The sequence below is a fragment of the Suillus paluster genome, assembly GCF_016628075.1.
Source record: "Suillus paluster strain FC165 chromosome Unknown EDB91scaffold_57, whole genome shotgun sequence".
NCBI classification, from domain to species: Eukaryota; Fungi; Basidiomycota; class Agaricomycetes; order Boletales; family Suillaceae; genus Suillus; species Suillus paluster.
The window spans coordinates 21,340-34,419 of NW_024537617.1; the positions used below are offsets into that span (position 1 = coordinate 21,340).

The window sequence follows — 13,080 nt, forward strand, 5'->3', positions numbered from 1 at the left end:
TCCCCTCACTATTTTGGACGTTGTGCTCGAGTGGTTGGATATTTTTCTCTAAAAATTCAGATCTGGAGTATTGAGGTAGACTACTTGTCAGGAAAAACATGACAGAGTTGTAATTATGTGTTGTATAGGTGTGGTACATAAATTTTCAATTTCGTGTCTCAAGTACCGATTGATAACTGTACACAGCACTATCGAGAGTGCGATGTCGGAGAGATACATTGCTTGCCTCGGATCACGTTCACCTTCAATCCAGCACGTTCAAGCTGGATTGTAATTCGCAAACAGTTTCCTCTGCGACCTGCTTATGCGACGACATTCAACGGATGTCAAGGGCTGATGCTAGAGAAAGCTGTGCTTGACTTGCGCACAGATTCGTAAACGTTGTATACAGACATCTCTTATTGTGATTGACGATGGAAAACGTCCGAAGGTGTAAGGAACGCTTGTATGTATATATATCCGTACGTATACGTACACTAGCGTACATTGCACAAGGCCGTATTTTGAACGGACAAGATAAAAGAAAGAATGAGATCAAAGGAGAGGACGTTCTGTAAAGAACCAATCATTTGTGAGTACCAAGAGCATACATAACCCGACTCGAGACCCGTATTATGAAGATAACAATAAACATAAAAAAAGAAACACAAAAAGGAGATGAGAAACGCGCGCGCACGGAAATGAGAGTGTCGATGAAAGTAAATTCACAATAGTGTCAGCCAGAACTGACTCAAGGCTTACCACCTACAGCTACCCAATCACAAGTGTGCATGTAATTGGAGATGAAGGTCGGCATGCGGAGCACCGTCTCACGTCGCAGCTCGCTACTGCTGCATTCCTCGCTGCACATGACAAACCTCCCCTGCCCGCCCTCCGTTCCTGTGAAAAGGCAGACCGTGGGAGGCCTATGCGCACGGAAATAGTAAATCGTGCCCGAGATGGTATCGACGAGAGTGAACATGTGACCTTCTATAGGGTCGAATGGTGGGGCTGCGAGAGCCGCTTCGTACTGCGAAATGTGGCCTTCGCGGAACCTGGAGTCACCTCCTCTCGGTTTCGCCAGAGGCGAACCTGTAGGAGTGTAAAGGGTACGACGAGAATCGCCCATCTGACCTCCGTATAGGTAGAAGGAGGCTTGCTGGGCAGAGATGACTCCTTTCACTCCAATTAGCCATGGACAAGCAAGGACGACTCGTCCGGAGTGCCCATAGGTTGTCATGACTGGCGCGAATATCAGCAGAATGATTGAGAGGATTAGCAAGACAGCGCCGCCGCCAACAGCTCCCTGGGAAATTGTGGCGTTACCCCCTAAGAAGAGGAGAAAGGCGAAATATGGCTCTGTAAGTGCCATAGCACGTCGAAAAGAGGGCCTCGTAGCGTAATCGATGGATGGGAAATCCTTCCACCTAATGACTGCCGCCCGACATCCATCTAACACAAGAGAACCGTTAGATGTAATGCCGATGGCCTGTACAGTGGGCTCGATATCCCAAAGCTTGGCACCATACTCGTCTTCTTTAGTGTACCATTGATTGATCCCTGCTCTGTCTCCGGGAAACATTGAGATCATGCGATCAGCGATACGGTCGTTATCGTTCGCCATGAAGAGGCGCGCGAGCGCTTGCAGCTCAGTTTCCTCGGCGTTTGGGAGAATGCGATGTTCAAAAAATCCCATGAGCGCATAGACCTTCTCTGCGCGATATCTCCCCTGGCTGTTACTCTTTCGGCGCCATATTGCTTCTGTGAGTTGGAGATTGCGGTCCAACCTCTCGAGCGGATCCTTCCCGAGGCCGAAAGAGTTGATAATCTGGGATTCTTCATCGTGGTGCTCGTATGCTAAAGAGGCGAGTTGGATGAGAGTGATGGGGGTGACCGCGTTGTTTCCAGTCTTGTATAGCAATTCGCGACTAAGGAGAACTTCTGGCAGGGTCCAGATACGGCCACCATAACCGCGCCAAGCGCTCTCACTGCTGAGAACAATAAGCGTAAAAGAGGCGAGTCTGTACACATCCGCCATGCGATACAGGTCTTCGTCCTTCTGTGCAGGATCTTCGAGTAAGCACTCGAGATCTAGCCAGTACGCATCCAATCCCTGATTCAAAGTAGCCTCCTGCGACCGTCGTTTGATCACCTCCTCACCGCCTCCGGACGTTGTCATGTCGTAGTAGGAGTACGTGATGGCGACATAGGGTTTTCGCACCGCTACTGCCTCAACATTGACTTTTTTCCAAGTCCTCGCCTGTCTATCATATACCATGAGGAAGCGAGGGTAGAGGGCGTGGGTGATACGTCGGACGCGTCCGTTCTCTTCACCAATTCGTGACCGTAGAGAGTATTCCTTTGGTGAACGTGCAGCCCACAGTTGACCGACAAACCGCATCAAATATGGATTGTAATGAAAGGTAAACGGGCGGGGCGCTCTCCAGGATGGAAGAATTAGCGCGGCGATATAAGCGAGCCAGACGAATAACCACATAAAGGTTTCGTTGGATGGGTTAAACATCGTCCTGGTCAGCCACGCAGCATGCCGAGTGGATGGTGGAGCACTTGATCGAACGCCGTGTTCGATCCAGTCATTCGACGGACTGGGATTGACGGACTGCACATTGAGCCCCCTGCATTTCCCGGTAGTGGAACTAGTGTATCGCTGGATATTTCCGTGATAAAAGGGCTTGAGCTGGCTGCTATAGCAGTGGGGTTGTTTCTGATCAGTGGGTGTCGGCACGGGATTCATTGTCTAATGGCTGAGTAATAGCAATGTTGGTCAAGGAATGTTAGATGATAAAGCAGACGCAGAGCTTACCACGGGCAGAGGTGAAAGGCTTACCGTACCAGCTTTCTGAACGGTCTTTTAAAGCTTGCAAGAGGCGCCAAGAGACGGCTCAAGGATCTTGTAAGTAGATGAGTGCGAAAAGAAAGGAAGTCAAATTACCCATTGACTCAGGGCAGGATACTAATTAGCCCTTTACAGATTGTTCCTAAAAAATATGAGAACTTGCGATGCTGAGATGGGTAGTTGCTGCCGAACTCGACTTGCAGGATGAGAGACACTGATCTATCTTATTATTATCCATGGGAACGTCAAGGTAGTATCGTGTGGTGATAGTATGTGGTGTCAAACAGCAAAGAGTCGAAGATTTTTTGTTTCCTCCCCCAAACACGGTTTGAGCTCGGGAGGGTCTGGGAGGATCATCGCTCTTGAGGATCAAATTACGGTGCTGATCACGGCTTTTCAGCGTTCCTGTGTGCCAATCTGCAGGCGCCTCCCCAAGGGGACGAAAAATTCTTTCCTATCCATAGGCTGCCGTGGTATGATGCCAAGGGGGCAGGGAGCGTCAGATGGCCCTCCCTGAGACGTGCGGAGACTATGATAGGACCTGATAAGAGACAGGGAGGCAGGGCTGGGCTACACCGGTAGATGGGCCAAGGGATATCCCGTCCAAGGCACAAGAAGACGTAGCTGACGGCATGAAACCGAACAAGAAAGCAAAACAGCACCAGAGCTGCGAGCATAAAAATTTTGATGCGTGCAACGCCACTAAGTACATTTGCGCAAATCCTGCCAATCATGATCCGATACCCTCGGGTTCAGGGATGCTGTTATTTCGGGCTCTGGCGTGGTGTAAAGGAGAGCCCCAGGGGCAGAGACTCCCAGAAAACGGGAAGAGCTGTGGTCAGGCTTGATGCGTGACAAACGGGAAAGACAGGGTTGGCGGAGACTGTGTGCTAAGGAAATCGCAAGGCGGAGACGCGGAAGGCAATATCTATAAAATTGCATGAAGGGGAAAGGACGGAAGCGTTCAGCGGGGGGACACAGACGGTGAGATGAGCTTGCGTTTGGACCAGGACTGGTCATATCTGAGAGGTGAAATCACTTTCATGGTCTCCCAATGGAAATGTGAATCCCATCATTAGCCATTCAATTGGGAGAATATCCCTTGCCATTTTCCCCAAAACGATGGACACATCGATTGACGGACACTGCAGATCACTCTGTAGGTGGTCAAATATATAGATCCTGGGCTTGTAGTACGTGCCTTCCCAACCATATTTCAACGTGACAAGCTCTTCGGGGTGTGAAAACACACATCTCAAAAGCAATTTCACTGATCAAGTTCATAAAAAAAATGATACCATGTGAGAGGCAAGGTCAATTATCCTTGTGGAAGTATTTTTGAGGCTATGAAGGGTGTTGTGAATGCGGGAGATGTGTTTATATCAAGGAGTGATGGTGTCTCAGATCTCAAGCTTCAAGGACCAATAGATAATTTTACGTGGATGAGCCTGGTCTAGTACATACCTCAATTCTCACACTATGATCCGTTCCAACAATAAGTCGATTGTACATGTTCCACATTCCGAGCTCGAGGTACCCGGTGGAAATGTATGAAAACGATCCATCGTCGCACTCAAGAGGTGTTAATCAGTCAACCAATCCAACAGAGTGCTTGGAATATCATACATATAAGAACCAATGCGATTTACCACGTCCCGACCATCCCAAAAACTTTGATCAAAGCCACAGCGCAAGGGCTAGCTGGTGATCCTCATCCTCGTCACTAGCGCAGTCATCTCAGCAGTTGGTTCAGCTGGAACAAACTGGGTGACGGCTTGATACAGTTTTATGAGTGTATCATCACTAGACTTTAGGGTATAGCACGGGTATACTCGCGGGTCGGAAGATCAATACCGTACCCGTGCTAACCCACGGTATGGAAGCTTACCCGCGGTGTTGCATTTACCCGCGGGTACACATACAAGAAATAACGCTACATAGGTCTAATACCCTCACACAACACCCTCAGTCTCTCGCTTACTTTTCTTCAGAGACTTACGATCCTAATGAGGTCCTCAGGCGCTACCAGATCATAGCGGAGCCACGAGCCAAGACACATGAATGCACGAGTCGATGACGGAGACAAGTGGTTTCGAGTGAAGTGTAGAAGGTGTCGGCCTTGCGAAAACACTCGTTCGACTGCAGTTGAGGTAGCTATCATGAATGGTGTGCAATGTGTAAGCCGTGATACTAGTGAGAGGTGATGTGCACGACTTACCAGGGATGCTAAGGTAATCAAGTGTCATTCCCACTCGAGGCCTGTGCCTTTCCGCCACTAAATGCTAACTCAACTGCCTCTTTGCCCCAGCAGCCAAAGGCATGGTGCTTCAAATTAGCAGTCGAAGACTTATCTTTTGAATCTTGGAAGCGGCGGACACCTCCGACAGATAACTTGCACTTGCGTGCTCCGCAAGGGAAGAAATGCACTAGACGGCCATCGTGATACTGGACAGTGACAGCATCAAGCTTGAAAAATGAATAGACTGCCGAATGCCAGGTTTTCTTGAACGCATCTATGAGTTGCACACACATCAATCAAGGTCCATGTATATGTAGGCCACTTCACTTACTTAAATCAGTCTCGTCGTCCTGTTCAGCGGCAGGACTGTTGTCCGCATTCAAGCCAGTACTAACTAGAGCAACGTCGACATCTTCATCGACGTCGATCACTTCCGGAATGGTGGAGGGCAACTCGGAGGGGGTTACTTTGGCCCTTTCCGTATGAGGAAGGATAAGCTTGATACGCTTGACGACGTTAGCCTTTATCGTACCCGCCACGGACCGCAAAGACGATGATACAGATAAGTGCGTCGATGTAGACTCAGCAAACGAGTCCGAGTCAGTAGACGACGAAAATTGAGTACTATTGAAAAAATTCGATTCTACAATACCTCACTCTATACCGTTGAATCACTAAGTTGTAATCAGTACCAGTAATGTGTCGCCGAGGCGGAAGAACATCAACTTTAGGCGTACTGAAGCAGCGAGAAATAGGATCGAAGCATTGGGTCGCTGTTGCAGTCAATGACCTCCGAAAAATAAGGATCGTAAGTGGCGAATCCCTTGCAAAATATAACACCGCGGAGTAGACTCGGAGATAGCGCATAGTACCCGTGAACATACCCATATACCATGCTGACGGATACCAGATCTCTGATCTCTACACCGTACCCGTACCCGCGGTGTGTCCCATACCCGTGCTATACCCCATCACTAGTGGGAGTTATGAAGCTGCAGACGTCAAGAGGACCACATACGAGATTTCATTATTTTTCTTAAGAATCTCCTCAGGGTCTGGCTCCTGGAATACTTCTCAGCGCAGGGTGTATATCGCACTTTGGGCCACGAGCCCCACTATGCACCACGTGATGAGAAATACCGCGACGTTAGCTCCAATCAGGAGCAGAAAATAAAGCGCAAGCTCCGAATTTGAAGAGTAAAAAAAGATTCTTCGCTGACCCAACGAACGGCGAATACGTATCTTGGGACATCTAGAGCTGTATTTTTCAGCTATTTTGTAGATTATGATGACGATGAAACGGAGACGGACTGAATCTTAACTTTTTTGGTCGAGACGCCGACGTTCATGACCGTCCATGCACTTGCCAGCAATACCTTCGCGCACTTGTATTCCCTGTCTCCTACTTTCAGTGCGCGAACCATAATGTTAGGTTCAGATGGGCCTCCCCTGTCTGTGGATTTCAACCAGACTTTATTCTCCGAGGCTGCAAGGAATATCGACCACACGATGCGATCTCGGAAGGTGAATGCGAACCTTGAACTCATATTGAACGCGTTTCTATCCTTGTTAGGACCATGGCTCATGGAGATATCCACAAGCAAAGTCTTGGAGTGGCTGGTGAAGATATTTCGGTGAGTGGTTGTACTATTTTGCGAATTTCTATAACTGACAACGCACAATGTAGATACAGTTCCTTGCCTCAGCTCGTGCTGTTCTTCACACGTTGCTTTCTTCATAATTGGTTCTCGTACTGAATGTAAAAGAGCGGCCGCCCGTAGCACCCGCCTCACCGGACAACGCGATATTGCGAATATGCCTTGTCGCCTTCTGCGCCTTGAAAATCTGCCGTAGATATATCAGCGATATCCAAAAGCTGGACAATGAACTTACGTGAATTATGCAACCGGGAAGGGATATCACAAGTGCTAGTGAAGTTGAAACGCCGTCCCCATCTTGCCGTCTCAGTGAGCTGCCCTGTCTGCCGGCGACATATTAAGAAACCTCAAGGTCTCAACAAATCCGCAAGGAACGTCAAATCATGCAAGTTTTGAATAGTCAATATTAATGAACGTCCGGGTGTTCCTCGCACGCACCCAAACAACAACACACATACACATGATCGCATGAGTATCTGGATCATATTGAGATCAGTGGTGTTATGTACGACATAGACACATTGAGATCGATGGAGTCGTGTGCAATCCATACACTTCTTATATCAGGATCACACACGACTCCCTTGATACATATCTAGACAAATTCTTGAGCTCTTTCCCGTTTGCCGGCGACATGTTAATTGAGGCCAAGAATTCAGAAATTCTTGAGGTCTCAGCACATCCACAAGGTGGATGAAAGAACTGTTAACTCGATAGATCAGCGTCAAGTCATGGAATTTCGACGTTCAACCTACGATCATGGCACTGGATCCGCTCGAGTAGTATTCCATGCGCACACCCACGCAGAAAATTGGCACATGCACATCATCGCATGAGCATCTAGGTCATACTACGGTGTTTCGTCTGACCTGAATCACTTGCAATGAGGCCTAGATCATATTGAGATCAGTGCTCACACTGGTGGTGTCGTGTACATTGTGCAAGGTAGATGTCAAACAACTGTAAAGCGGGGTCAAACGAAGAAGGGACGACTTTTGACTTCCCCTACAGCATACTTCAAATAAGTATCCGCGACCTCATGGTCAACTCTACATTTTAAACTTGCGGGGTCGCTACATCAAACGTCGTATGCAAACTTGAAAATTCAATACCAAATAAAACTCGAATCCAGGCCGGCGATCACTCACCCGGCTCCAACTTGAACTCAGCGAATTTATGCGTCATGGTTTGAATGATGTTTCTCATTCGATCAGACACTAGCGATAGGATTGACAGTCAGGGTCATCATAACTTTTGGCATGAGAAATTATGGTGCGTCATTGAGACGCCGTGAACATATACATCCCCGTGGTTGATCCAAATAATACAACTATATTTGATGATCGGAGCAATTCGAGTGTCGGTTCCACAAGGACATCACCGCTTGCGCAGCGCAGGGATCTGATGATCAGTGCACCTGTGTGCGGTACCGGTTTATGATGTGCAGAGGCCTATAGCTGTAACCCAGCGGAACTGTGTAGTGGAAATGAAATAAGCGCTTAACTGAGCTCTCAGAACGTTTCAGAACGGAACCGAAGATAAATAAAAGTAATAAAAAGCTGAGAAATTATAGAAAAATTGAGTTGGATGAGCTTGAGAAAAAAGATGGTTGAAGTTTGGGCCACGGTGGCGATAGGCGCCCCAGTAGGTCAACCCTAGGCAAGTACGTAGTGCCACCTTTATTACTACTACTCTCAGTCATCATCCTCCTCGTCGTAGTCGTCGTCGCAGTCGTCGAGCAAGCCGTTGTAGCAAGTCGATGTGTTAGATGTCTGTCAATAGCAGGAACAACTCTAGGTTCTCTACCCTCAAAGTTTTCAAGTTTAACAAGGAGAGACCGCCCCCGCCTCCTCCCAAGGACGGACCACGATACGGGTTGCAAGTTCAAGGAGGACCATACAGCAGTAGTAAATCGCTTTACAACCCAAGCGTAACCTCATTAATACCTCCTACTACCGACGTTGTTCCTTCATTGCCATCGACACCAGTCACAACCGACTGCTCGCGTGCTTCTCCAGTTTCTAGCCAGTCCGCTCCCTCTGTTCGTTCTTTTGCACCTTCAACGTCTGTCGAGAGCGATGGCGGCCTCAAACCAAAGCGAAACATTTTCAAGTTCTCATCGATGGGCAAGCGATTGAATAGGTCAACTAGGAACCTTGTCGAACTAGACCCAGCTGAACCTCAAGAGGACGAGGGTATATCTACGCCATGGAATTTCCAGGTGAGTCCAGTTCTTACTCTGGGTAGTCCTTGCTCATAAACTATCAGCATAATATCCATGTTGACGAGGGGTGCGGCTGCTTCATCCCCTTTGTACTTTATGCTAACTATTTCGTAGATTCGTAGGTCTTCCTCCTTCATGGTCTGCTGCCCTGTCACAGGCTGGCTTTACCGATGACGAAATTATTTCCATCCACGCTCGTCGAACCGCTGCCCATGGCACACCCACATCCCAACATTCCAACTCCCGTCCTGATTCTCCAATCTCCCTCCTTCATTATCCAGCACCACGCACTTCTTCCCTTGCCAACGCAGCCTTGGCGGCACGCTCATCAAATTCAACATTGCAGGCAAACACATCACCCACTGCAAGCTCCTTCAACTTCCCTCCCTCGCGTCAAGCATCATACACCGGCACCACCTCCTCCCACACCACCTCTGTTGCCGAAGCAGATACCGTCGACACCCAATACGTATTCGTAAACGGCTCAGGGCACGAAAGCATGATCGACCCGTACCCCCTCGACACGCAATCCGTCTCCACCCACCACAGCGGCTCCACCAATCATACAACTCCACCTCAAATCGCCCGGGCCCATTCTGATACAGGCCATGTACCTGCTCGGGTCAACCCGCATGTCCCTAGCCCGCTTGTCCACTCTCACAGCTTGCCACCGCACCTGCCCCTCGGTCTCCTGACTCCGCATGGTACCCCGCGCACGCCTCCACGCAGAGTGCTTCATGTTGCAAATGCAAGTGATGAGTCCCCTCCGCCTGCTTACCATTCCCCGGTCCGTAGCTCGGGATTCCTGCCGGAGAAGGCTGGAATCTCGTCAGGAAGTGGAACAAAAACAGCTTTGGATGAATGCGGTCATGTCCGGGACAATGGAGATGGAGATTCTATTTTGGATATCTCTGCTGCTGCAGATACGACATCTTCCTCCCTCTACGCGGATCTATCTCTTCCGCTCCCTATCACGGACGTCGACCCGGCACTGTTGAATAGGCATCTGAGCCCGACTCCCCCGCTGGTGATTGATAAGAGGCCGATGAAGGCGAATGCATTACCTCCAAGGCTGAGTTTCCATTTAAGTGCGGACTTGGGACTGGGGGATTGGGGAGCTGGATTGCTTGGTGGAATAGAAGAGGATGAGAGCGAGAGTGGGTCGAGGATTGCAAGCGCGAGAAAAAACGCGAGTGCGAGTAGCTTGAGAAACACCCACATAACAGACAGAGGAGAAGGAAGCAGCTCGCTCCTCCCTGGGTTTTCTCTTTCCTCATCAAGACCATCACGCTCTCCATCAACATCCTCTCGCACCCCTTCAACTCCAACATCTTCCAAATCACACTCTCCTACTACATCTGCATCTACGCCGTCTACGTCACCTTCTCCTTCTGCACCTTCACCTCCCCCTTCTGAGCCGTTAGATCCAAGTATGCTCTCACCGACCCTTCCGGATGTGTCTTTTGGCGCGAATATCACTCTTGGGGCGCCCCTTCGCGTTATGGTGCCTCGGTCGCCTGGAAAGAGCGTACCACCCACTCCGAACTGTACCATCCACTCCGACTAGGAACGCACTACCCACCCCAACTAGAAACGTATTCCGCACGCCAAAGAGGGACCTCCCTCCTACGCCCCATGAAACGAATGCGGAGGACAATCGTAAAAAGGATGATCACAATCCTGTCTTACTGGATGTTTCCCTGGGGCCGAACGTTTCGTCGCTTGGTGCTGCATTTGGAATGGGCTCGAGCAATACTGCAGAAGAGCTCATGAGGTCTTCGTCGCCTCCTGCTGAGCCGAGGTCTGCGTCATCTTTCGAGCGACTGCCTTCTGCCAGCAGTGTTGGGAAGTCGCCTACTTCGTCCGTTGGATCCTAGATCGGGAGTCGAGGTCACTGTATCATCGCAGTCGCCTATCAGTTCGACGTCTGCAGCTTCCTCAACAGGAGGAGAAGGTCTTGCTTCTTCAGGTGACCGCAGTTCCTCATCTTCCCTCCTCCCCGCACGACCCGCTGGTGACCGCGACTCCGGAATGTCAACGGTGACAGTCACGCCCGCCACCATCGTGAGCGTAAGTGGAGCCATGGCCATCACGCTAGCAACAGCCAGCGTCGTCGAGTCCGACTCTGTGTCTATGTCCTCATCTGCTGCCAAACCGCATGGAGACGACGCAGGAAGCGAGACAGAAGATGGTGCGTCCATCATCCCGCTGGACTCAGACCCATCATGGCCAGAACCCCCGCTCAGCCCTGATCTTGACACTACCCCGCGGCAAGCCACGCGTTTCCGTACGACGTCCCTGATCCGTGTGCAAGGCTCCCCTCACAGCTCGAATTTCAGCAGCGAGGGTTCGACTACGGAAAGTACACCTCTCGTGACTCCCAAGTTACAGTTACCACCGTCGCCGCTCCGGGATAAGAGTTTTGCTCCTGAAGCTGCACTTCTTACGTCTATGACTGATACGTTTGGAGGGCGGGAGAGTGATAGTGAAGAGGGGTTTATGCTCACTATTCCCAAAGTGCAATCACATTTGCAACGATTGCCAGCATGGGTCGCAGACACCGTCGCTCCTCTTTCCGAGTTCATAGTCGACGTCGATCCCCAAGAATACTTCGCAGACCTCCAAGAAATCGCAGAAGGCGAAAGCGGATCCGTATATGCCTCACGAGTCGTCTGCCCCCAATCCACCCTCTCCATCCCCCCCGAAACCACGCACGTAGCCATAAAAACCATCCCCGTCCAACCCTCCATCTCCCCCAAACTCCAAGACCTCCGACAGGAAATGGAACTGATGCGCGGGGTGCATCACGAGCATGTATTGCGCATGGATGCGTTTTATGTGAATGTTGTGGATGATTCTTTGTGGATACGGATGGAGTTGATGGAGAGGAGCTTGGCGGATGTTGTAGGGCTTGTTTGTGAGGGGTTGTCGTTGCAGGAGAGGATGATTGCGAGGTTTGCTAGTGATGTGAGTTTTTTTATTTCGTGTATAGGGGGTGGGGATAAGGTGCTGATGCTGATAAATGCGTATGATAGGTTCTACTCGCGCTCGAATATCTCCAAAAACACCAAATAGCTCACCGAGACGTGCGTTCGGACAATTTGCTTTTAAATGCGAGTGGGATCGTGAAAATTGGTGAGTCACTGCGTTTCATATGTGTTTGGCGTCGGGTGTTTCTACGCCGATCATCATTTGTTTTGTTGCCATCTTTTTGGAGAGATGTTGATGTTGACTGTGGCTTTTTGATTTATAGCTGATTTCTCGAATGCTGTTCGTGTAACAAGAAATTCGCCCATGTGTTTTGGGGCTGTGGGCGTCATCTACTGGCAGGTGCGTGCGCGCGTTTTGTGTTCTCGGTTTGTGTGTTGATGGTTTTCATGTTTCGTAGGCTCCAGAGATGCGAGTGTGAGTTCATTCATCCTTATCTCTCTCATTAGGATTCTCATCACATTTTTGTATCTCTTGTAGTGGAGCGTATAACGCGCTCAAAGTCGACATATGGTCGTTAGGCGCTACAGTATGGGAACTAGCACAAACAGAACCTCCCTTTGCAGACGTCCAAGACCCACGTCAAATCGGTGCCCAATGGCCTGCTCTTCGTCAACCCGAGCTCTATTCTAGAGCTTTCCATGATTTTTTGCGATTATGTTCCCGGCCGAGTGTGTCGAGACCAAACGCTAATGAGTTGTTGAACGTGCGTTTGTTTCGTTCTCTTCGCGCTTCCTAATCTGATCTTGATTTGTGATGGTGATATAGACCCCCTTCATCCGCAACGCATGCGGTCGAGCAGTAAACGTCCAACTCCTATCACAATGTAGAGCTATCGAAGAGCATGTGCTGCAGAGAGAGAATACTGGGGAATCGTGACGAATCATGACGTGGACGGATGGACGATTTTACTCTTTTTTTTAGCGCCAATCCGCCAGCTTTTAGCGCTAGGCCGCGAGATATCTATCACATATTCATATCGCTATCTATACCCCCCAAGTCATTTCTCATATCACTTATTCATCTTTTCTTCTTCTGAGGGGTGGTTGCAATTAAGTGCTCAAGCTGGTGCTGGTGTTGTTTGGGGCAAGGGAATGGTGAATGGGTGAGTAATTGATTTGGACGAGTGATCGCC

The 13,080-nt window shown here is 49.5% G+C and overlaps 3 protein-coding genes across 3 annotated transcripts; 1 reads left to right on the top strand and 2 right to left on the bottom strand.

Moving 5' to 3' along the window:
* Positions 1–380: 380 nt before the first annotated feature.
* EDB91DRAFT_1151078 (uncharacterized protein) lies at positions 381–2,885 on the bottom strand. The gene is made up of 2 exons (XM_041319417.1): positions 2,804–2,885; positions 381–2,744 (listed from the first exon to the last, which is right to left on the bottom strand). The coding sequence occupies exon 2, from the start codon at positions 2,732–2,734 to the stop codon at positions 731–733; it is 2,004 nt and encodes a 667-aa protein (XP_041173955.1). The 5' UTR covers positions 2,735–2,744; positions 2,804–2,885; the 3' UTR covers positions 381–730.
* A 2,186-nt stretch (positions 2,886–5,071) lies between these two features.
* On the bottom strand, positions 5,072–5,368 carry EDB91DRAFT_1057930 (uncharacterized protein; the record flags this gene model as incomplete). The annotated part of the gene is made up of 1 exon (XM_041314123.1): positions 5,072–5,368. The coding sequence occupies one exon, from the start codon at positions 5,366–5,368 to the stop codon at positions 5,072–5,074; it is 297 nt and encodes a 98-aa protein (XP_041173956.1).
* A 2,987-nt stretch (positions 5,369–8,355) lies between these two features.
* Positions 8,356–13,080, top strand: EDB91DRAFT_1151105 (uncharacterized protein). The gene is made up of 10 exons (XM_041319418.1): positions 8,356–8,954; positions 9,002–9,024; positions 9,072–10,469; positions 10,525–10,822; positions 10,848–11,924; positions 11,993–12,092; positions 12,211–12,287; positions 12,346–12,362; positions 12,426–12,651; positions 12,714–13,080. The coding sequence occupies exons 1-10, from the start codon at positions 8,502–8,504 to the stop codon at positions 12,822–12,824; spliced, it is 3,780 nt and encodes a 1,259-aa protein (XP_041173957.1). The 5' UTR covers positions 8,356–8,501; the 3' UTR covers positions 12,825–13,080.

Bases quoted from the DNA above. Each gene is read 5' to 3' on its own strand.
- EDB91DRAFT_1151078 (XM_041319417.1), bottom strand. From the start codon at position 2,734: ATGAATCCCGTGCCGACACCCACTGATCAGAAACAACCCCACTGCTAT.
- EDB91DRAFT_1151105 (XM_041319418.1), top strand. From the start codon at position 8,502: ATGTCTGTCAATAGCAGGAACAACTCTAGGTTCTCTACCCTCAAAGTT. The intron at 8,955-9,001 runs GTGAGTCCAGTT...ATAAACTATCAG, and splicing joins CTACGCCATGGAATTTCCAG to CATAATATCCATGTTGACGA. The intron at 12,093-12,210 runs GTGAGTCACTGC...TTTGATTTATAG, and splicing joins GAGTGGGATCGTGAAAATTG to CTGATTTCTCGAATGCTGTT.